The following is a 24995-nucleotide window of genomic DNA, read 5'->3' as shown; positions in this document are numbered from 1 at the left end:
CACAAGTACATTATATAAAACACACATAGCAATATATATGAATGCATACAAGTACACAACATATTTTTCACATTTAGTAATATATGTACTTATAGGTATGCCATATATATTACACGCATATAAATCTTAGTTTCAGCTGGGGGGATTACAATTCTCAAACAGATTTGATTCACACATCTGCACCAACGGACTTACTTTATCCATTAATTGACCAAGTAGGAGCTGTGGGGCCAGGTAACATGTCCAATTTATTTAAGGCAGTGCTCCGCCCGAGGATGGAGACACTGGATCAAGTGTTTGCTCACTGGGTTTTTCTACACACAGTCGTTTAATATTTGCAAGCCACATGCTGTTAATGCTTCAATCAAACGCTTCTGTCATAAGACATTTTGTTGCAAAATATTGTGGTTTCCAAACCACATCAGATTACACTAGAAAAACTGTCCTTTGTGATTCAACCAGTAAAGAGACAGACTCCAGATGCTCTGTACAATCCTTATAATTGAAGAAAACTCGACTATTTTGTCACAATAAGAGTAATTATTCTTGAATCTTAGCCCAAAGTTGCCCATCACTTGCTGTACTGTACTGACGCTGAATCCAAAGTAGCACCAACAGCCTCTTCTTCATAACAACACTGTTACTGGACTGCCTCAATCCAGTGTTTAATTCATAGTCGACATCAGAAGACTGAAGACTCGGCTTCTACAGCTTGAAGTTAAAGTGTCCCATAAGGCAGCTCATGTGATCATCTCGCAAAACGCTTAATATAATCCTGCACTTTACTCCGAAAGTCCTCCTGCAGGAACAATACAGAAAACAGTCAGACATCCAGGACATCAGGTGCTCATTCTTAAGTAAGTCAGGCCCATTGTAAAATGGAAGGGGGATAAACTGAGCAGCCACAGGGTCATCAGCCTAATGTCAGTGGTGGAGAAACTTTGAGACAATAATCCTGGAAAAACGAATTGGTATTTAACAAACTATTTGCTAATAAATGAAAGTCAATATGGATTTGTTAAAGGGTGTGTTTGGCTAACTTGATCCAGTTTCTTGATAAAGTAATGGAGAGGTTTGACGAGGGCATTGCAGTTGATGTTGTGAATATGGACTTCCAAAGGCGTTTGACAAAGTGCCACATGATAGGCTTGTTAGCAAAATTAAAGCACAAGGGATTAAAGGGACAGTGATAGCATGGATACAAAATTGGCTAAGGGACAGAAGACAGTAGTAGCGAATGGTTGTGTTTCAGACTAGAGGGACGTATACAGTGGTGTTCCCCAGGGATTGATATTAGGACCACTGCTCTTTTTTAATGTGCCTTAATGACCTGGGTTTAGATACAATTTCAAAGCTTGCAGATGATACAAAACTTGGAAATGTAATAAACATTGAGGAAGAGAGTTCAGGAGGACATAGACAGACTAGTGAAATGGGCAGAGAGAGCAGATGAAAATTAATGCAGTATTTAATACAGTAAAGTGTGAAATGATACATATTGGCAAGAAGAACAAGGAAAGGCAATAGAGACTAAATAATAGAATTCGAAAGAGGGCATTGGATATAGAGATCCAGTGATTAATGTACACAACTCTTTGAAGATGGCAGAACAGGTTGATGAGGCTGTTAAAAGAACATGCGGGATCTTTGGCTTTACAAATAGGGGCATACAGTACAAATGCAAGGAAGTTCTGGTAGGCCTTCAAAAAGGCTGGCTAGGCCTCTGCTGGGGGATTGTGTCCAACTCTGTGCACCACACTTTAGGAAGGACATCAAGGCCTTGGAGAGGTTGCAGAAGAGATTCACCAGATTGGTACCAGGGATGAGGAACTTCAGTTATGTAGAGAGACTGGGGAAGCTGGGGTTGTTCTCCTTAGAGCAGAGAAGGCTAGGAGGTTTGACAGAGGTATTCAAAATCATGAATGGTCTAGAGAGAGAAACTAAGAAGCTGTTTTCGGTGGCAGAAGGATCAGTAGCCAGAGGTCACAGATGTAAGGTGACTGGCAAAAAAACTAGAAGTGATATGAGAAGCACTGCGAGTTGTTGTGAACAGGAATGCACTATCTTATAGAAGGATCTCATTAATAGTAACATTCCAAAGCAAATTGAATAAATACTTGAAGAAGAAAAAACATAACAGTTATGAGGAAAGAGCCAGGAAGTGCAATTAATTGTTTAACTTTACCAAAGAGACAGCACAGGCAGGATGGGTTGAATGGTGGCCTTCTGTGCTATATCATTATATGATTTTATGACCCAAGTAACACCACACATAGTAACCTCCCACCATTACAAGACATCCATAACAATACACCCTGCTCCCTTCCCCACCATGACAACACATAGACCCCGCCCTTGCAGATGAGATTGACAATTTGCAGGCATTGGTGTCATGCGCAGAACGTGTCCTGTTAGCACGCAAACTGACCCACCTTGTCACGCAGATGTTGCTCCGCAGCTTCAATATTCAGGGGATCATCGAAATTCAAGAGATCCTGTGACAGAGGGAGAGAGGAATGTTCAAAGCTAGCAGCTCTTTAAGGCCATTCGTAAATCCTAAACTAAATGTACACAGGGGCAGCTGTGTTCCGACAGCAGGGAGTTCCTGTGAGTTAGTGGTGCAACGTTGAACCATGTAGAGCAGGGGTGCTTCATTCAACGCCCCCCCCCGCCCCGTGCTGAGTTAGCTGCTCTCAGCTGGAGAGCTAACAGGGGCTAGAACTAGATCCAACACCCTCGGTTATTGAGGGATACTTGCCCAGGGGTGATGGAAAGCATACATGGTGGGTTAAGATGGGATCGGGCTCAGATGTGATGTTGCCACTGTGCAGTAGCCAGCCCACACTCATTCACTGAGTTGACACATCCAGAATTACCATAGGTGTGATGTACCAGGGGTACCTGTGGAACCACATCCTAGCAATCTATCCCAGCCAACCCTTGATTCGATTTCAGCCTGTAACTCACTCCCAGGCATCTATTATTCGATGCATTAACAACTGCCAATCCCCCAGAACCCTCTGATTAGATTACAACCTGTAACTCATTCATGGGTGTCTATTATGTCACAAAGGGAGATCTGCGTGAATTACATCTTTGAATTGGTTTTAGTGGGGTTGGTTTAGCAGTTGATAACAGTTCACTCAGTTACAAACTGTTTCATACTAGTTGCCACTGAGTGGGTTAATGATACATGAAACAGAAGGAATCACTTACTGCTCTGCTCCACTTACACAGACACCACACATAAATGATCCAAAGCAGAGCAAATCCTTGTTTAAAACTTTTAAGTGTACATAATTTTGGTCAGCTTAGATACTTACAGTAAATAATGAATTCAATCCCCAGACCACATCCTATGAGGAAAAATAGAGGAGGTGAAATACATTGCAATTTAACTGTGCATCAAGTTGGAGAAAGATAGCTCCTCAGGTAAGCAGTTCTGCAGCTCTGAACATTTCATTAGCTGTCCCCTTATACTTTTACCTCTATATCTCAGAGAAACCTGCCTGCCACTGCAAGGATTTCAGAGAAAATGTGTCCCTCACTGTCAGTATATCTCTGCGCTCTGTCAGCACAGTGCTTAATACAGTCAATACCTTGTCACCACAGTGACCATTACAGGTTGTGACTATTATAAGTTGTACATCGGCAATTTTTCATCTGCATCCAGTGACTCAGAACTTGTGAGCATGCAGGACAAGAAAACTAATTGCTATTGGAAAAAAATAATTACAATAACCATTGCAATCAGAATCAATCGGAAAGATCTTCCAACTAGCCCCCTCCATATCTCGGTAACGTCTACCATCTCTCTACAACTTCCTCAACCTCTCCTTATCTCCAACCCTGGCATCTTGTACACCCCTCCCTCATTTCACCCCACCAATGGCAGCCGTGCCTTCAGTGGCCCAGGCTTTCCGTTCTGCAAGTCCCTCCCAAAGCATGTCCACTTCTCTACCTCCCTGGCTTCTTTGACCCATCTCTCTCCAGTTTTGGCTCAGTCTCCAGTTTTGTCTGATTATTCTTCGAGGAAACATCCTACATCAAATGCGCTGTATAACTAGCAAGTTATTGTTGCTGTCAACAGTTGACTCCTGCTTATACTCTTAAGTTGCATTTTCTGCTGCATGTCATTTGTGGCAGCCATGGCCGGACAGTTGGTTCTCAGGGCTAAAGGGAGAGAGAGAAAACCAAGTACAAAATTGGTTCATTCAAGCATTTGATTTATTATCTGACAGACAGGTTATTGGGGTTCTGAATCTGCCTCATGTTCTACCCCCTTGCCCAAGGGCACTATGATTATCTAACTCAATACAGACTGGGCATCAAACCTCGAACATTTTGGCATGTTTAGCTCAGGACTTGATGACAGGATAGGTATCAATGACTCACGCCACCATTTCCCCCGTTTTAGAAAGCACCCGGGGTTATGGGGAAGAATAAACACTTTCGCTGCTCCATACCACATGCTACAAAGCAGCCTGTTCCACAAAATGCAAAGTCATCACTGAAACAAATTCAGCCTTAATCACTGGGGTGGGGATAGAAAGAGGGAGAGGGGTCAGTACATGGGTGACAGCTGCCAAGGGTATGGGACAAGGAAAGGGGTGGATAAGAGAGAGAGCAGAGGAACGAGAGAGAGAGAGAGAGAGAGAACGAGAGAATGGGGGAGTGAGAGAGAGGGAGAGTGGGGGAGTGAGAGAGAGAGTGGGGGAACTAGAGTGTGGAGTGAGAGACAAAGAGGGGGGAGCTAGAGTGGGGAGAGAGCAAAGCATGGACAAGTTCACGCATCTGGGGCTGTAGGGCAAGCAGTGCTCATTGTCTAGGATGGAATTTCTCAGCCCCGGGTCATCTAGAACTTGGCACCTCTTTTGACTTAAAAACCAGCATTTAAAATTGACTTTCAAACAAAGAGAGCATATACCAAAAGCTTTGTGCATTTCTAGCAAGTTATTGCCTCCATCAGCAATTGAAAGGTTAATAGGCTGCATACCACTTGCACTTAAACATAGAAAATAGCAGGAGTAGGTCAATTGGCCCTTTGAGCCTGCTCCGCCATTCAATATGATCATGGTTGATGGTCTATCTCAATGCCATACTCCCGCTCTCTCCCCATAACCCTTGATGCCTTTAGAGTCCAGAAATCTATTTCCTTCTTAAATATACTCAGTGACTTGGCCTCCACAGCCTCCTGTGGTAGAGAATTCCACAGATTCACCACCCTCTGAGTGAAGAAGTTTCTCCTCATCTCAGTCCTAAATGGTCTACCCTGTATCCTGAGACTGTGACCCCTTGTTCTAGACTTCCCAGCCAGAGGAAACATCATCCCTGCATCCAGTCTGTCCATCTCCGTCAGAATTTTATATGTTTTAATGAGATTCCCTCTCATTCTTCTAAACTCCAGTGAATACAGGCCCAGTCAGCCCAATCTCTCCTCATACAACAGTCCTGCCATCCCAGGAATCAGTCTGGTGAACCTTTGCTGCACTCCCTCTATGGCAAGTATACTCCACAATATACACAATACTCCAGGTGTGGTCTCACCAAGGGTCTGTACAGCTGCAGTAAGACACCTTTGCTCTTGTACTCAAGTAGTAAAAATGCCTAGGTGCTTCACAACAGCGTTATCAAACAAAATTTGACACTGAACCACAGGAGGAGATATTATGGCAGATAACCAAAAGCTTAGTCAAAAAAGACAGGTCTTAAGGAGCATCTTAAAGGGGGAGAGAGAGGTAGAGAGGCAGTGAGGTTTAGTGAGGGAATTTCAGAGCTTGGGGCCTTGACAGCTGATGGCACAGTCCCTGATGGTGGAGCGATTAAAATTGGAGATGCTCAAGAGGCCAGAACTGGAGGAGTGCAGGGACCTCGGAGGGTTGTAGGACTGGAGGAAATTACAGAGATAGGGAGGGGAGGGGAGGGGTGAGGCCATGGTGGGATTTGAAAACAAGGTTGAGGATTTTAAAATCGAGACACTGCTTATCTGGGAGCCAATGTAAGTCAGGGAGCACAGGTGTGATGGGTGAACAGGACTTGCTGAGAGTTATGACACAGGCAGCAGAGTTTTGGATGACATCAGATCTACAGAGACTTGTAGGAGACCAACAAGGCTTGTACTAGAATAACACAACACCATGGCTCTGGAACATGATTCAGCCCCTGCACATAATTCTCTGCATTGTTTTTAGAAACACCGCAAATACAGCCAAGAGCAAATATAAAATAAGAAATCATTAATTCCTGCCCAAGCAGATTATGCTGGTTTAGATTATAATCAATAATTATGCTTTAACAATGTGTACTTTTTAAAAGAAGTATTTTTCCTAAACCATTTAAAGACTTATTTCCTCTAACCCATTGCCCTGTGTGGGATCGGAGGACCAAGTCCAAGTGGTTTAGGAAGAAATATACACATTGCATTGTATAAATTCATTACAATCTGTATTCCATACACAATAACCAATCTCTCACACCTCACTAAGTACATTAATAAACAGTGTGCATGATTACACAGTCATTGAGTGCCACCTTTACGGTGTGTACTTGGACACCATTCTCTGCCAAGGGTAGGTTAGCCATAGATTGCAGATGTTGTTAGCAAGTGGGAACCACAGAGATGTTGCCCAAATGGCACTTGTGCTCCCTTTATCCCAGGTAAATGAGGTGACCCTGACCCTGAGACTCTGGCAGAGTCATGGTTGGCCCGCTTATAAGTCATTCAGAGTTATCTACTTTGGTCTATGCGAAGCCATCCAATATGGAGAGGAATATTTCAGGGGAGACAGGAGTTAAGGAGCAGGATAGTAAATGAAAGAATAACCAAAGATGGAATGGAAAATAGTACCAAGGAGCATAGAAAGGTAGTGGCTGCAGTATTTATATGTAGATGTGCAGATAGAGAATTACAACTACAATGAGGGAACTAGAAGCACTAGTTATTAGAGGGATATGATGATGTAGCATTGGTGAATATTTGGCTTTAGCCCAGCTGAGGCTGGAAATTAAATACGTGCAGAAATAAAATTTTCAGGAGAATTGGCAAAAAAGAATTGCTCATTAATGATTACAGACACGTAGTGTTCAGCCAGAATATGTGGGTTGAGTTAAGAAATAATCAGGGACTGAGTCCAATATCCAGAAGTTAGGGAATAGTGGGAAGAGATCGAGGGTAGGATTTAATGAGGCTTGCAGCAATAAACTTTGGGTTATCCCCCAATGTGAATTGTCATTTTACCAACCGGAAGCCATTCAGAAGTTATCTGGAGATGTCTGTCTCTCCCCAGCAGCACTGGTGTCATTTTGAGCAGAGATCCCTGCTTTTTACTATGGCTTTTTCAATATTATTTTCCTCTTTTTTTCCACGCACCCCCCCATGGGCCTAAAATGGAAGATTTTTGATTCCGTGTGTCGAATTGCCAAATAGTAAAGCGCAGGAAAAAAATGCCCCTGCTGTGCAATGGTGTCTTATCAGCAGAGGCATGTAGAGCAGTCAGTCAGCCTACTTTTAAAGATCCAAGTCTAATATTTGCCTCGTCCACATTCGTGTTGAGGCTTGCAAAACATGATTTTCAAAACAGCTTTATTTTATTGGGGCTTTTTGTGCAGATTTACTGAAGCTGGCAGTGACTTTATCCAGTGACTTGAGTTGACTCCAGGACGAGTCTTGTTCTGTGCCTCCTGAGCTATGCTCTATGTTCACCAGTTACATGCAACTCCCAGTTAACTGGCATTTTTGATTAACCGGCACCACCCATTCCCGTAGCATGCTGGATAACATGCATTTTTACGGTAGCAGCATTGTAACAATGCAGGACATCAAAGGCCTGGATTTTCCTCAGTATTTGGGTGATTTGGCAGGAGTAAGTTAAGGCAGTAGGCATTCTGTTACACTTCCAGAAAAACAGACGTCAGCAGTTTGCTTCTGGGAACTCGCCCTGACAATGACAGTAAGGTGGGCTTGGGATTATTAGACCCCAACACCGCTCCATGTTTCTGACCCTATGCTGCCTCAGGTAATGTTATGGCAGCCAGTATGGTGTCATGGAAAGGAACAGCTAAGTGGAGGCCATCGTTTATAGAATGCTCTTAACTGCAGGCCTTTAACGGTAGGCGTTTAATAGTACTTCTGAAACTTAAAATGAATGCAGGAAAAAGCACTATTTTGAGAGAAGCAATTGAGTTCCCCTGTGGGGTCACCCTTAGTTCCAATGTTATGAAGAGGAGGATAATGAGATTTGGAAAAGGTAAGGATTGAGGCTGGAAGAGTGAAAGGTGCCAGATATATACCTAGGTTTTGCTGACCTTAGAGCTCACCTCTTGACTTCTCACACCAATAAGCCATTAGATGGCTGCACTAACTAACACTAACATTAGGGATTATTGAAAGCTTTTTTAAAAATTCTTTCACAAGATGTGAGCATCACTGGCAAGGCCAGCATTTGTTGTCCATCTCTAATTGCCCTTGAAAAGGTGGTGGTGAGTTGCCTTCTTGAACCGCTGCAGTCCATGAGTAGCTGCAGTGTACCTTGTACATGGTAAACACACTGCTGCCATTGTGCGTTGGTCGTGAAGGGAGTGAATGTTTAAGGTGATGGATGGGGTGCCGGTCAAGTGGGGTGCTTTGTTCTGAATGGTGTCAAGCTTCTTGACTCTTATTGGAGTTGCACTCATCCAGGTAAGTGATAGCCAATGACTTGTAGCATGCATCAACAGGGAGCATAACTTTAACATTGGATGTCAAAGTGGCCACAGCCCTGAATCTTGATGCAACTGGGTCCTTCCAGGCATTCTTGGGCGATCTCAGCTGTGCAATGCTGTATTAAGAAAGTTACACCTCAGGTCATCACATTCTTTACCGACTATGCAAAGCAAAGCAGTCAATTTTTAGAGAATTGCAGGATTGCCAGAGATACATATTGGTATTCCTGCGCCATTTATAAACTGGAAGGGGTACCATTTAGCTAATGCGCAGTGAGAGGCTGATGTCAATTAACAATTTTGCACCTCAAGGCTTGGTCCCGAAATGCTGTCAAGACCTGATATACACTCAGCCAATCAATCATCAGAGATAGTTAACTGCAGAGCAGAAACTTTGGCTGGTGACCTCTCAAAGGTCACCATGTACGCAGCAGGAAACAACAGGTATCATGAGGACTGGAATAAAAACAGGAAATGCTGGAAAAACTCAGCAGGTCTGGCAGCATCTGTAGAGAGGGAAACAGAGTTAACATTTCGAGTCCAATTTGACTCTTCTTCAGAACTGGAGAGAGACAGGAAGGTGGTGGTTTTTATGCTATTGCAAAAGAGGGGAGGGGCAGCTGGAGCAAGAGAGGTCAGGCATAGATTAGAGAGTGGGGGAGATAAAAAGACGAATATATCATGGAACACAGGCAAAGGGAGTGGTAATGATAGTATTAAAGACACAAAGCTCAGTAATAAGGAATAACTTGGAACTGGATATAAGAACAAGAACAAAGAACAAAGAAAAGTACAGCACAGGAACAGGCCCTTCGGCCCTCCAAGCCTGCGCCGATCATACTGCCCGTCAACTAAAACATTTTGCACTTCCGGGGTCTGTATCCCTCTATTCCCATCCTATTCATGTATTTGTCAAGCTGCCTCTTAAACACCACTATCGTACCTGCTTCCACCACCTCCTCTGGCAGCGAATTCCGGACACTCACTACCCTCTGCGTAAAAAACTTACCCCGCACTTCTCCTCTATAGTTTTCTCCTCTCACCTTAAATCTATGTCCCCTAGTAATTGACTCTTCCACTCTGGGAAAAAGCTTCTGACTATCTACTCTGTCCATGCCACTCATAATTTTGTAAACTTCTATCAAGTTGCCCCTCAATTTCCGTCGCTCTAGTGAGAACAATCCGAGTTTCTCCAACCTCTCCTCATAGCTAATAACCTCCAGACCGGGCAGCATCCTGGTAAACCTCCTCTGCACCCTCTCCAATGCCTCCATATCCTTCTGGTAATGTGGCGACCAGAATTGCATGCAATATTCCAAGTATGGTCTAACCAAGGTTCTATACAGCTGCAGCATGACTTCCCAGCTTTTATACTCAATACCCCTGCCAATGAAGGCAAGCATGCCATATGCCTTCCTGACTACCTTATCCACCTGCGTTGCCACTCTCAGTGACATATAGTTTAAAGTGGGAGTGTTTGTGTGGTGAACATGATGTACATCGGCCAACGTGTGCATATATGAGCTGCGCTTTTCTATCGGTGCTGATGATAGGCCTCAATGTGAAATACTCTCCCCATCAGTTCTTCTAAGGAGCTCTTTTAAGGTTACAACCTTAATAAAAGTAAAGGCTCATGGGATGGGGGGGCAACATATTGGCACGGATAGAAAATTTGCTGGCCAACAGGAAACAGAGAGTAGGCATAAATGGCTCATTTTCTGGTTGGCAGGACATGATGTGTGGTGTGCCAGAGGGATCAGTGCTGGGGCCCCAACTCTTTACAATTTATATAAATTATTTGGATGAAGGGACCGATGGTGTGGTTGCTAAATTTGATGATGACATTAAGATAGGTTACGTGGGCGCACAAAGATCTGGCAAATGGAGTACAACGTGGGAGGGTGTGAGGATGTCCATTTTTGGCAGGACGAATAAAAAAGAGGCATATTATCTAAAAGGTGAGATTGCAGAGCTCTGAGATGCAGAGGGAGCTGGCTGTCCTATTGCATGAATTGCAAAAGGTTAGTATGCAGGTGTAGCAAATAATTAGCAAAGCTAGTAGAATGTTATAGTTTATTGTGAGGGGGATTGAGTACAAGAGTAAGGAGGTTATGCTTCAGTTATACAGGGCATTGGTGAGACCACATCTGGAATACTGTGTGCATTATTGGTCTCCTTATTTAAGGAGGGATGTAAGTGCATTGGAAGCAATTCAGAGAAGGTTTATTAGGTTAATAACTGTAATGGGCAGATTGTCTTATGAGGAAAGGCTGGACAGGCCAGGCTTGTATCCACTAGAGTTTAGAAGAGTAAGAGGTAACTCGATTGAAACATATAAGATCCTGAGGGGACTTGACAGGGTAGATGTGGAAAGGATGTTTCCTTTCATGGGAGAATCTAGAACTCGAGGTCACTGTTTAAAATTAAGGGGTCACCCATTTAGGACAGAGATGAGAAAAAATTCTCTCAGAGAGTTGAGGCACTTTGGAATACTCATCCTCAAAAGATGATTGAGGCAAAGTCCTTGAATATCTTTAAAGCAGAGCTAGATAGATTCTCGATAAGCAAGGGGGTAAAAGGTTATTTATTGGGGGTAGGAAGGAATGTGCAGTGGAGGTTACAATCAGATCAGCCATGATCTTATTGAATGGCGGAGCAGGCTCGAGGGGCTGAGTGGCCTATTCCTAATTTAGATGTTCATAACTACTCAAGGCAAATTTTACATGGTATAACTGTAAATTTGACAAACTCAATGTTACATAATTTTTGCTCTTGCAAACCATTTTAGGTTAGCAGAAATGCTCGTTATGGAGGAAGTTTGAGGAAGTTTACATACCTTCAAGCCATTTAAAATTGGGTAAAATAGACACTACTTCTAATCCCTCCCTCCACACACTCATGTGAGAACTGCATTTTGTGGGTCAGTGCTGCATTATTGAAGAAACCAGTCTGGTTTTCTTGGTAGTTTTCACTTCAGGCAAGTGCTGGTTAATGAGAGTGGAGAATTCCTTAAACTAGCGCTCATGCATGCTATTTCACAGCAGAGTGAAGGAGAAACTCCTCAGGGAAGCCAGTGCAACTGCACTAACTTGATGCAGAATTATTGACAGCTTACTTGCACCGATTCATGCAAACTAGGGTTTGATAGAAGGGGATGTTAAACTAGTTTCTATCCCTACACCAGATTAAGTTGAATGGAAAGTTAATTTAATTTAAAAATACGCCATTTGACACATTGCAATGGATACCGATGCTCTGGCAAATTACAAATCCCTCGGTTGCACAACTCAACGGAAAGTAAAGTTAAAATGGGGAAAATCTTGGCGTTAAAAACAGAGAACACTGGAAATACACAGCAGGCCAGCCAGATTCTGGAGAAAAGAAAGGTCACCATTATGGGTGTGTAGCCTTCAATAGAACAGGCAAGGGGTCCACATCTAAAATGTTAAACTGACTTTGCATTTGCACAGTACTGAGTGAACTGCTGAGCATTTCCAGCATTTTCTGTGTGTACCACGAATAGATCGTGGCTAAGAGTTTCTGCTTTGGGATAAAATTAGCGGTCCAGGCACAAACTTCGTTCAAATTTGTGTTAGCTTTCACAAGTGTTTTTTTTTTCCAAATTTCTATTCAAACTCATTTGCATATAGCAAAATTTTTCCATGAGCCAGAGTATATGGGCAGCGTTTTAAAATCTTTTTTTGAAATAAAAAAAAATTCCTGGGGATGTTTAAGAGCAGTGACCTGGTACAGTTACACTAATAGAGGTAAAAATGAGTTTAGTCACAAAAACTAGTCAATTTATTCAGAGAATCTAATCCATTAGTATGGTTGTGCACACTAATGTGTAATAGTAGTGCCTCTCACTGTAATGATAGTACTTATTACTGTAATACCAGTAACCAGACGGAAGTGATTGGGTCACAAATCAATAATGAGAGAGAGAGAGGAGTGACTGGGTCAGACAGCAATGAACAGAGGGGGGGGGGGTCACTGGGTCACAGGGCTGAGCAGAGGCAAGTGATAGGGTCATGGATCAGTGAGCAGAGGGGAGTGAACATGTAGGATTAATGCAAAGCAAAGGAGTAACATAAACAGAAACTTTGTGCTCGCTTGTTTGCTGAAGATGTGCTTACGAATATTTCTCAACGAGGAACAACTATGATCCCATGAACTGCATATGCAAGTGCCTGCAACAGAATGTGATGCAGCTATTCCAGGCACTGGATCATATATCACAGCAGATGTTCCAATCTGTTTGCTCACTCTGTATGCGTCATTTAACATGTAGACTAATTGCAACTCATTAAGCCTCTGCTCCATGACAATTTGAAAAATAAGTGAGCAGCCAACAGCCCATGTGCTCTGCATCTGGTATGTGAAATCTCCCAGAACAGCGAGGATTACACCAGTCTGTCAGCTCAGGGCAGATCACAATATTCACAAAAAGCAGCCGGACAAGGTGACATTCACCGTCCAGCGATTTTTAGGACTGCGCACACAAGAGTTTGCCAATGACAGTGGACAAACCCCAGGTTGGTTTAACCAGCTGCAAGGTCTACAGCACAGGCAGCACTCCTATATGTGGAACCTGACATCATGGGTGGGATTTTCCAGCCTCGCCCTCAGCCGGGATCGTCCGGTCCTGCCGAAAATCAATGGGCTTTTGGCCGGGCTGCCGAATCTCCCACGGCAGGTCCTGCCACCACGGGGCTGGAATATCCCGACTCATGCCCTTTGAATGAAATTACCAATGGGCAGCGCGTAGAAGAGGGAGGCTCCTTGGAGCACTCCAGAGGTAATGGTTCGCAAGCAAGAAGAGCACTCATTGCTAGAGATAGTCCAGCTATATGGCTGGATAGGTAGGAGTTGAATCAAGTGAGGACATTCCACCGAGTTAGGCAATGGACAAGAGGCACTGGAGGAGCTTGGTGTGTTCTGTCTTGTCAAAGGCTGTAAAGGATGAGGAGGGGTATTTTACTGTTAGAACAGTCACAGAGAATGTCATTTGTGATTTTGATTAGGTCGTTTCAGTGCCGTGGGAGGTTCATAAATCTGCAGGAAAGATGGGCTCAGATTTGGGACATAACAAATTATTCAATGACACTGGAGATGGGATGACTGTCTGCAAGGGCAGAGGGGTCAAGGGCGTTTTTGAAAAAGAGGCACAGGACCCGAGAGGGACCCATATACAGTCAGCTTAGTGAGGAGCAGGTGGAGAAGTTATGTGGTCAGCAGGTTAATGGGAATGGGGACAAGGATGTTGACAGTGGGTCTCATGGACAAGGTGAGTTCAGAGATGGTAGGATAGGAAATAGAGAAACTAGACTAAAATACAGAGTCAGGGCAAGATGAGGAAGAGGAGGTGTGACAGGGATGTCTACTTATTACTATAAAGATAGTTTCAGCTTACATAAGGTTATTTACAAAGACAGATAAGCCATTTAGCATCACCATGAGAAGTTCACATCCTAATGCTAGTATGGTTTTCAATCAATACGCTCATCAGGGATTTTTGCTGAATGAACAATACAGGAGGCGTAAGTTTCCATATCAAAGGTTTGTCATTTCACTTACAGTGGTAATTTTGACAGTATGACATGGCAACCTTTGAAACACAGCTGAGGAAGGGAACAGAAGACTGTCTATGAGGAGTCAGCAGCAGTGAGAGCAATGGGGAGATGAGTCTGTAGTGAGTCCCAAGGCCCCTCTTTAATTTATTCCAATCACTGTATATTTGTGATCCAAGTGTAATTTTAATTTCATTCACCTGCCTAATCTCAATCCTGTAAATTTCTAGCTGCATCAGCTATTCCACTGACCTCCCTATTTCAGTCTCATTAGCCAATATGACATGTCTGCTGTTGATATCTTTATGGGGTCAATGACTCTGGGTGATTCCACTCAACCTCCCCCGAACCCCGTCTGACATTACACCTCTCACGCTGTTTTTTTGCTCAGTGCCACACTCCATCCAGGGTTTGCATGGCTTTTAGTTTAGATGGACCTCTTTCATTGGAACTTTGTCAGGTCTGAATGAGCCATCTTTTAAAAAAAAAATCTGTCTATTCCAGGTAGTTTGTTGAGCAAGATGATTCTGTCTAATCTCAGCTGAATGTTGCTTTACAGGTTCTAGCCTAGAATGGAACAGATTGCAGTACTTTTCCCACTGAAGCCATGAGGCTAGTTATTATTGGGGTCAGAGATGCTGATTTCTCAGTACAGGGACTGAGCTTTCTGCTTGCAGTCCTGTTCAGCACAGTGATTTCTTCCTGATGACAGACAGTGCTGCTGCAAACATTCCTCACCGTCTGGTTCAGAATCCCAGGGCACACACCATCTGACCCGGTGACACCAGGCTTCATTGGAGAATCTACAGACTCTGCATGGCAACTCATTTGTTATCCTGTATTCCTGAATACTCAGGACACATTCTTCTGAAAATTCACGGGGCGGGGCGGGAAGGAGAACGGAGAGTGTAAGATCATTTTTGTTTTCCATAGAATTTTAACAGCACAGAAGGGGGCCATTCGGCCCATCATGTCTGCACTAGCTCTCTGAATGAGCATTATGACCCAGTACCATTGCCCCGCCTTTTCACCGTACCCCTGCACATTGTTTCTGATCAAATAATCCTCTAATGCCCTTTTGAATGCCTCGATTGAACCTGCCTCCACCACACTTCCAGGCAGTGCATTCCAGACCTAAACCACCTGTTGTGTGAAAAAGTTTTTTTCCTCACGTCACATTTGCTTCTTTGGCAAATCACTTTAAATCTGTGCCCTCTTGTTCTTGATCCTTTTATGAGTGGGAACAGCTTCTCCCTATCTACTCTGTCCAGCCCCCTCATGATTTTGAGCATCGCTATCAAATCTCCTCTTCGTCTTCTTCTCTCCAAGGAGAACAGTCCCAACCTCTCCAATATATCCTCGTAGCTGAAGTGTCTCATCCCTGGAACCATTCTTGTAAACCTCTTCTGCACTCTCTCCAATGTGTTCACATCCTTCCTATAATGTGGCACCCAGAACTGTACACAATACTCCAGCTGAGGTCTAATGAGTGTCTTATATAAACTTAGCATAACCCCCTTGCTCTTGTACTCTACGCCCCTATTAACAAAGCCCAGGATACTATATGCTTTATTAACTGCTCGCTCCATGTGTCCAACCACCTTCAATGATCTATATGCGTATACACCCAGGTCTTTCTGCTCCTGCACCCCCTTCAAAGTTTCAGCCCTTATTTTATATTGTCTGTCCATGTTCTTCCTACCAAAATGCATCACCTTACACTTCTCCGCATTGAACTTCATCTGCCACCTATCTGCCCACTCCACCAACTTGTCTACTGCCTTTTGAAGTTCTACACTGTCCCCCTCACAGTTTACAACACTCCCAAGCTTAGTATCATCTGCAAACTTTGAAATTGTCCCCTGCACACCAAGATCTAGATCATTAATACATAATCGGGAAAAGCAAGGATCCCAATACTGACCCCTGGGGAACTCCACTACAAACCTTCCTCCAGCCTGAAAAACATCCATTGACCATTAACTCTGCTTCCTATTTTTCAGCCAATTTTGTACCCATGTTTCTCCTGTTCCTTTTATTCCGTAAGCAATAACTTTTCTCACAAAGGAAATTCTCCAAAGGAAATTACCTTTAGAGTTCTAGTTGGAGCCCAGCCTGTGCCATCGATGGAGTGTTCCCTCAGCAGGCTGTAAAACACAAAAGGAAGGTTTCAGCAGACAGGAAGCTAATGGTATTTCACCAGCAGAGGACAAGATGCCAACACCAAAACCTTTGAAAATAACTAACTGCATCAAGGCTTTGCCATGAAACAGCTGGCTACACCTCCCAATGATTAAACTCCCTTCCCCCCCAAATGTTTCGAACACAAAAAAGCAGCCTCAATGCACCCTTTAAACTTGTTGCTGGGTAATTTGTCTAGTTTTATTTTCACTATCAAATTGTCTCCGAGGTTCCGTCAAAACAAAAGTGTTTGGGATTGCTACTGACACCAGAAGCAACACTTGACAGTTTGAGCATGTACACAGTCCGACTGCAGACATCCAGAGCATGTTTGGGCTGTGCGCATTTGGACTGCATGTATTCAGAGTGCCTCTTTGGACCGTATTCAGCTAGAGCTGTGCTTTATTTGCACAGCTTTAAGCCCAGATAGTGACAATCTTGGTTCAGGGGCATATATCCTGGCTGTGACCATCCAGCAGTAATCAAATTACCAAATTTCTAAACATATACATTAAAAAATGCATTTGATTTGAAATATGATGGATCGCTCTTTCCATCACAAACCTTTGGTTCTCTACCACACACAGTCGACACACATGGTCCCAGTTTAAGCTCTCTCCCTAACTCCTCCTTCCTATTCAGGGAAAACTGCAATTTACGAAAGTAGACCCTCATCTCTCACAATCCAAAATCTGATTTATTTATAACCTTACTGACTTTTGGATGCAACATCAAGCTAAGGTCACTTCTTCCCTCTTTAGGTGAGTGTAAATAATCCAGCTTTACTTCAGAAAAGAGCAGGGGAGTTCTCCCAAGCATCCAGGCCAATGTTTATTCCTCAATCAACATCATTAAAACTATTCAACTGGTCGTTTATCTCATTGCTGCTTGTGAGCGCTTGCTGTGTGCAAATTGGTTGTCCTATTTCCTACAACACAACAGTGACATAGGAATAGAAGAACATAAGAATTAGGAGCACGAGTAGGCCATTTGGCCCATTGAGCCTGCTCTGCCATTCAATACGATCATGGCTGATCTGATTGTGGCCTTAACTCCACTTTCCTGTCTGCCCCTCAAAACCTTTGAATCTCTTGTAGATCAAAACTCTATCTAACTCAGCCCTGAGTATATTCAACGACCCAGCCTCCACTGCTCTCTGGGGTATAGAATTCCAAAGCCTACTGACCCTCAGAGAAGAAATTCTTCCTTATCTCTATCTTAAATGAGACCTCCCCCCCTATATTTTTAGTTCTAGATTCCCCCCACGAGGGGAAACATCCTCTCAGCATCTACCCTGTCAAGTCCGCTCAGAATCTTATATGCTTCAGTAAGATCACCTCTCATTCTTCTAAACTCCAATGAGTATAGACCCAACCTGTTCAACCTTCCCTCATATGACACTTCAAAAGGCACTTCGTTGGTTGAAAAGCATTTTGGTATGTCGTGCGGTCGTGAAAGGCGCTCTATAAATGGAAGTTTTCTGCCTCTCTCTTATGTGTGCAGTATTGTAATGGCAGTATCAGGCAGATATTTTGATCAGAATGTGGAACAGTCACCTACTTCCAAAGGATGAAAATACCTCCCCCCCACTGTCAGGGTGTATGCTTTAGGCTAAAACTAATAATGAAATTTACTTACAGGAATTGAAATACACAGAATCAAATAATACAGCAAGAAACTGGCAGCACAAGCACTTAGGAATCAACTATTGAATTAGTCCACAAGAGTTTAAATGATCTTAATCAGTATAGATTTTTTTTTTTTACAGAGTCCAATAGCTTGGATGACTTTAGGGCATACAGGCATTTATAGACTTCCTGATGTGATGTTTATACATGTGTAAAGGGAATATTCTTGCCTACCCAGTCTAAAAATCAATTATAAAAACTGAAAGAATGCTGAAAACCTGCAATGCTTGCTTTGAATGCTTACCAGAGGGAGCTTAGCATTTTATTGCCTTTATGGCGAAATAAGCCTTTTCTGTCCAAAGTATTAGAAACTTGAGGTATTAACTGTCTTCCTTTCAAGAAACACTAATGGTCAAATTAGTGAAAATGAATCGATCTTAAGTCTTTGGACAGTTGTCAGCGTCGGAACCATTTCTACTGCCCAAGGATTGCTCCCACTCCTCAGGAAGGATATATTGGGCTGGATTAGATGGGGTCCCCGTGCCACCACCCACCCCCTCCACTGGCTCAAAAAGTCTGGCCACGGTCCTGACGGCTATTGAAAGCTGGGAGCAGCATTAATTGCCTCAAGACGGGACATCCATCCCTTTCTCAGGAGGAAGTCCCGCCTTAAGAGAGCTGCTGGCTAATCCCAGCAGCAGCGTCACCAGGCGTGGTGGCCAGTGCTGGGGATCCAGGCCATACCACCATGCTGAGGAGCCCAGGTTAAGTCCAGGGTCGGGGGTGTTGGTGAAGGGGACGAGAGGAGGTGGGGTGGGGGAGCCAGGTTCAAGAGATGGTTGTGGGGGTGGGGGGGGAACGACGGCTAAAGGGGATTGGCTTTGGGTGGATACCTCCAATGGGTCAGAGGACCCACAAAAGGAGATCACCCTTCACCCTACGCCAGCCTGCACAGCTACAGTTGCCGGGCTTTGTGCCTCCTCCCACCGTGGGTAAAATACCAGTGGTGGCGGGGTGCGGTGGGGTGAGGCCCTTAGTGGCCATTAATCGGCCACAATAGGCCCCGGGGAGGGGGGGGGAGTTGCCCAATGTCTCCCTGTCTGACGTAAAATTTCAGACAGATCAGAGCATGCGAATAAGTGGCGCTTGCCCCCTCCCCCCACCATCTTCAGGTCCGCCAGTGGGGGAGGGCAAAATCCAGCCCATTGACTTTGGAGGAAGCGTAGTGTAGATCCGTTAGAATGATAACTGGTCTCCGAGGGTTAAATTAAATGAGAGATTACACATATTACAGCTGTATTCTTTGGAGTTCAGAAGATTAAGGGGTGATTTATTTGAAGTTTTCAAGATAATCGTGGGAACAGATAGGGTAGATTGGGAGAAACGAGTGGGGGGTCTCTGGTACTAGCGGACACAGCCTAAAAATTAGAACTAGGTCTTTCAGGAGTGAAAACCAAAAGTGCTGGAAATACTCAGCAGGTCTGACAGCATCTGGGGAGGGAGAAACAAAGTTAACGTTTCAGGTCGAATATAACTCTTCTCCAGCAAATACTATGCCCCCCCCAGGCTGCAATCAGATCGCGCATTGGACTCATCAGCCATTTCAAGACCCATCGAACCGGAGTGGAAGCAAGTCATCCTCGATCCCCAGGGTCTGCCCAAGAAGGAGGAGGAAATCTATTCCTACATTCCTATGTAATTGGAATATACAAATAAACACCCACTGCTTATTGAAAGGTCAAATATTGAATTAGATTTGAGTTCAGGGAACAAACCTGGACCATTCGGTTGGAACTTCTGCATGCAGTTAACATTTCCAAGCAGTGAAGGTATTTCTGCCCTATGGAAATGTTGAGTACATCTAGGCAGTTGATTGTATTGTCCTTTTCCTGAAGAAGCTAAGGAGTTGTAAGAACGCCGCTAAATGCGTTAATTGGTCTATGTATCTTTCTAGTTTAAAGTTTTATGAGCTTGTGGCAATACAGGGGCTCGGATTCTGCCAAATCTTTCCTGCAGTCAGAGCCCATCTCAGGGGTCAGGAGTTTGACCCTAGTGACGAATGGATCAGTCAAAAGGCTTGAATGCGCTGCCACATCTGAGTTTGCACGCACCACTACTTCCTCCATGGAGACCAGGGTGTCAGCCCAAACACGGTCAGTGCCCTAGCGCCACTCGGCGAACTGAAGATGTGTACCTCATCATTTTAAAAAATACATGCACAAAATACATAAAATCAAAATCCGAAAACAACTGCAATACCTTAAACAGATTTCTCCTGTCTCGGTAATGTTAGGATGCCAAATTTTGGTCAAACATTTCACCTTGGGAGGCTGTAGAGAGAGGAAAAAAAAAGATAGTTTTCAAGTTCCGAGTTGCGATAAGCTGGATGATAAATCGGCCATCACGGTGTCAAACTAGATGACACACGAGTAAAATGGGGATCCTGTGTTACATTTACAAAGTAATTCAAAGGTAAGCCACGGTTCAATGACAAAACTTCCAAGAGATAGCGCCCCAAAAGGAAATGTAGTTTTACTGACACAAGAGGACAGACAAGCTTCAGGTAATGCTTCAGATGCACAAGAACCAAACAGGAAAACCAATCAACTCACGGCATATTCAGGGGTATTTTGCTAACCAAGAAACGAACTGCAGTTTCAGATGTAGAAGCTTGTTGGCCTGGACTTACACATCAGATGCTGCATGTAAAATAGCTGGCCAGCTGGGAAAACAATGAGGGCGCACCAATCTCATTTATACCCGTTTTAAACCCACAATTTAACAGAGTGGCACAAATGGCAAATGGTAGACACAACTGTGCGTTGCAAATGATGAGAAGTAAGTGTCTTTGAGGCACTAGTGCGCCCCTCAAGATGACAAGTACCAGTGGTAAATGGTCATCACCAGTGGCACCTCGATTGTGTCTAAGGTAACGGCTGCAGGTTAGCGGTGTTGCTTTTACCATGGTCGGCCTGTGTGAACTGCTCGTCCCCCACCAGACCTTCCCCTCCCACTCCACCTACATGCAAAGAACGGACCACTGTCATAACTAGGAGGGAAGGGCCACTGTCCTAAGAGGGGGAAGGATCACAGTTACAGTGAGATGGACATGTATGAAATGGCAGGGAGGCAGATGGGGTACAGAGCGTGTTTGAGAGAAGAGGAAGGCAGATGGGGTACAGAGCGTGTTTGAGGGAGTAGGGAGGCGGATGGGATACAGAGTGTGTTTGAGGGGGTAGGGAGGCAGATGGGGTACAGAGCGTGTTTGAGAGAAGAGGAAGGCGGATGGGGTACAGAGCGTATTTGAGGGGTTAGGGAGGTGGATGGTGTACACAGCGTGTTTGAGAGGGTAGGGAGGCAGATGGGGTACAGAGCGTGTTTGAGGGGGTAGGGAGGCGGATGGGGTACAGAGCGTGTTTGAGGGGGTAGGGAGGCGGATGAGGTACAGAGCGTGTTTGAGAGGGTAGGGAGGCGGATGGGGTACAGAGCGTGTTTGAGGGGGTAGGGAGGCGGATGAGGTACAGAGCGTGTTTGAGAGGGTAGGGAGGCGGATGGGGTACAGAGCGTGTTCGAGGGGGTAGGGAGGCGGATGAGGTACAGAGCGTGTTTGAGGGGGTAGGGAGGCGGATGGGGTACAGAGCGTGTTCGAGGGGGTAGGGAGGCGGATGAGGTACAGAGCGTGTTTGAGAGGGTAGGGAGGCGGATGGGGTACAGAGTGTGTTTGAGGGGGTAGGGAGGCGGATGGGGTACAGAGTGTGTTCGAGAGGGTAGGGAGGCGGATGGTGTACAAAGCATGTTTGAGGGGGTAGGGAGGCGGATGGGGTACAGAGCGTGTGAGAGGGTAGGGAGGCGGATGGGGTACAGAGTGTGTTTGAGGGGGTAGGGAGGTGGATGGGGTACAGTGGAAGAGAGAGTGAGTGTGTGTGAGTGTAGTTGGATGGGGTAGTGTGAGAGAGCGCGGATCAGGAGGTGGATGGGGTACAGTGTGCGTGTTAGAAGGCGAGGAGTTGGATGGGGTACAGTGTGCGCTTTAGAGGGCGATGAGTTGGATGGGGTACAGTGTGCGCGTTAGAGAGCGAGGAGTTGGATGGGGTACAGTGTGCGCTTTAGAGGGCGATGAGTTGGATGGGGTACAGTGTGCGTGTTAGAGGGCGAGGAGGTGGATGGGGTACAGTGTGCGCGTTAGAGAGTGAGGAGTTGGATGGGGTACAGTGTGCGCGTTAGAGGGCGAGGAGGTGGATGGGGTACAGTGTGCACGTTAGAGGGCGAGGAGGTGGATGGGGTACAGAGTGTGTTTGAGGGGGTAGGGAGGCGGATGAGGTACAGAGCGTGTTTGAGAGGGTAGGGAGGCGGATGGGGTACAGAGCGTGTTCGAGGGGGTAGGGAGGCGGATGAGGTACAGAGCGTGTTTGAGAGGGTAGGGAGGCGGATGGGGTACAGAGTGTGTTCGAGAGGGTAGGGAGGCGGATGGTGTACAGAGCATGTTTGAGGGGGTAGGGAGGCGGATGGGGTACAGAGCGTGAGAGGGGGTAGGGAGGCGGATGGGCACAGAGTGTGTTTGAGGGGGTAGGGAGGTGGATGGGGTACAGTTGAAGAGAGAGAGAGTGTGTGTGAGTGTAGTTGGATGGGGTAGTGTGAGAGAGCGCGGATCAGGAGGTGGATGGGGTACAGTGTGCGTGTTAGAGGGCGAGGAGGTGGATGGGGTACAGTATGCGCGTTAGAGAGTGAGGAGTTGGATGGGGTACAGTGTGCGCGTTAGAGGGCGAGGAGGTGGATGGGGTACAGTGTGCACGTTAGAAGGCGAGGAGTTGGATGGGGTACAGTGTGCATGTTAGAGGGCGCTGAGTTGGATGGGGTACAGTGTGTGTGTTAGAGGGCGATGAGTTGCATGGGGTACAGTGTGTGTGAGAGGGTGGGGAGTTGGATGGGGTACAGTGTGCGCATTAGAGGGCGAGGAGGTGGATGGGGTACAGTGTGCGTGTTAGAGGGCGAGGAGTTGGATGGGGTACAGTGTGCGCGTTAGAGGGCGAGGAGGTGGATGGGGTACAGTGTGCGTGTTAGAGGGCGAGGAGTTGGATTGGGTACAGTGTGTGCGTTAGAGGGCGAGGAGGTGGATGGGGTACAGTGTACGTGTTAGAGGGCGAGGAGTTGGATGGGGTACAGTGTGCGCTTTAGAGGGCGATGAGTTGGATGGGGTACAGTGTGTGTGAGAGGGTGGGGAGTTGGATGGGGTACAGTGTGCGTGTTAGAGGGCGAGGAGTTGGATGGGGTACAGTGTGCGCGTTAGAGGGCAAGGAGGTGGATGGGGTACAGTGTGCGTGCTAGAGGGCAAGGAGTTGGATGGGGTACAGTGTGCGCGTTAGAGGGTGAGGAGTTGGATGGGGTACAGTGTGCGCGTTAGAGGGCGAGGATTTGGATGGGGTACAGTGTGTGTGAGGGGGTGGGGAGTAGGATGGGGTACAGTGTACGCGATAGAGGGCGAGGAGTTGGATGGGGTACAGTGTGCGCTTTAGAGGGCGATGAGTTGGATGGGGTACAGTGTGCATGTTAGAAGGCGAGGAGTTGGATGGGGTACAGTGTGCGCTTTAGAGGGCGATGAGTTGGATGGGGTACAGTGTGCGTGTTAGAAGGCGAGGAGGTGGATGGGGTACAGTGTGCGCGTTAGAGAGCGAGGAGTTGGATGGGGTACAGTGTGCGCGTTAGAGGGCGAGGAGTTGGATGGGGTACAGTGTGCGCGTTAGAGAGCGAGGAGTTGGATGGGGTACAGTGTGCGCGTTAGAGAGCGAGGAGTTGGATGGGGTACAGTGTGCGCGTTAGAGGGCGTGGAGTTGGATGGGGTACAGTGTGCGTGTTAGAGAGCGAGGAGTTGGATGGGGTACAGTGTGCGTGTTAGAGGACGAGGAGTTGGATGGGGTACAGTGTGCGCGTTAGAGAGCGAGGAGTTGGATGGGGTACAGTGTGCGCGTTAGAGAGCGAGGAGTTGGATGGGGTACAGTGTGCGCGTTAGAGAGCGAGGAGTTGGATGGGGTACAGTGTGCGCGTTAGAGAGCGAGGAGTTGGATGGGGTACAGTGTGCGCGTTAGAGGGCGTGGAGTTGGATGGGGTACAGTCTATCTGATAGGATGAGGATTTGTAGGGAAGCTGAGGAGTTTAACAACACTGCAGAGTGACAGTTTTGGAAGAAATAATACAGTTGTGAGCCTGTAAAAAGCTGGAGCACAGATTGTCCTGCTGGCCTCTCACAAGCTGAGTAAGGAGGCCATTCTGTAACGAATTTCCTATCAGCTGATTCCTGTATTGATAAAAGAAAGTAATATCCGGCAGTTCAGATAAACAGGAATGGTTCGACAGTTTGGTATGCCTTACACGATCTGTTGCCTTCATCCATCATCAGGAACCTGCTTTATTGTTGCAGTCTGAGCTGCACTTAGTGTGGGCAGAGCAAGGAGCTCGGTTTATCTGAGGATTGTTCTGGGAGTTAATGGCTTTACTGTAATATCCCCACAAATGTCACATACCCTCCCCTGGAGACCAGCGCCTTTATTGAACGCAGGGGCACAATTCCATTCTGATCCAAATACTTTGACACAGAAAAAAAATCATCCGCAGGGCGGGTCAAAGGGCCAGTGCAATCCCACAGGATTCACCAGCATTAAACCCAAGCCAAGTCACATCGTCGCTCCCAGACCTTTCCCCACACAATGCAGAGTCACTCATAGACCTTTCCCCACACAATGCAGAGTCGCTCCCAGACCTTTCTCCACACAATGCAGAGTCACTCACAGACCTTTCCCCACACAATGCAGAGTCACTCACAGACCTTTCCCCACACAATGCAGAGTCACTCACAGACCTTTCCCCACACAATGCAGAGTCGCTCCCAGACCTTTCCCCACACAATGCAGAGTCACACTAG

General features: G+C 45.7%; 1 protein-coding gene across 1 annotated transcript in view; it reads right to left on the bottom strand.

Annotated features, from left to right (window-relative positions):
• Positions 1–483: 483 nt before the first annotated feature.
• Positions 484–24995, bottom strand: part of ube2f (ubiquitin-conjugating enzyme E2F (putative)) — an 82706-nt gene continuing 58194 nt past the window's right edge. The window contains exons 5-9 of the mRNA XM_078551437.1: positions 20339–20409; positions 16360–16417; positions 3324–3356; positions 2433–2495; positions 484–799 (exon numbers count right to left, since the gene is read on the bottom strand). Coding sequence (XP_078407563.1) covers positions 749–799; positions 2433–2495; positions 3324–3356; positions 16360–16417; positions 20339–20409 — 276 coding nt within the window. The 3' untranslated portion in view covers positions 484–748. The remainder of the gene's footprint in view (positions 800–2432; positions 2496–3323; positions 3357–16359; positions 16418–20338; positions 20410–24995) is intronic.

The sequence above is a fragment of the Cetorhinus maximus genome, chromosome 11, assembly GCF_964194155.1.
Source record: "Cetorhinus maximus chromosome 11, sCetMax3.hap1.1, whole genome shotgun sequence".
NCBI lineage: Eukaryota > Metazoa > Chordata > Chondrichthyes > Lamniformes > Cetorhinidae > Cetorhinus > Cetorhinus maximus.
This window is presented reverse-complemented; position numbering and strand designations above follow the sequence as displayed.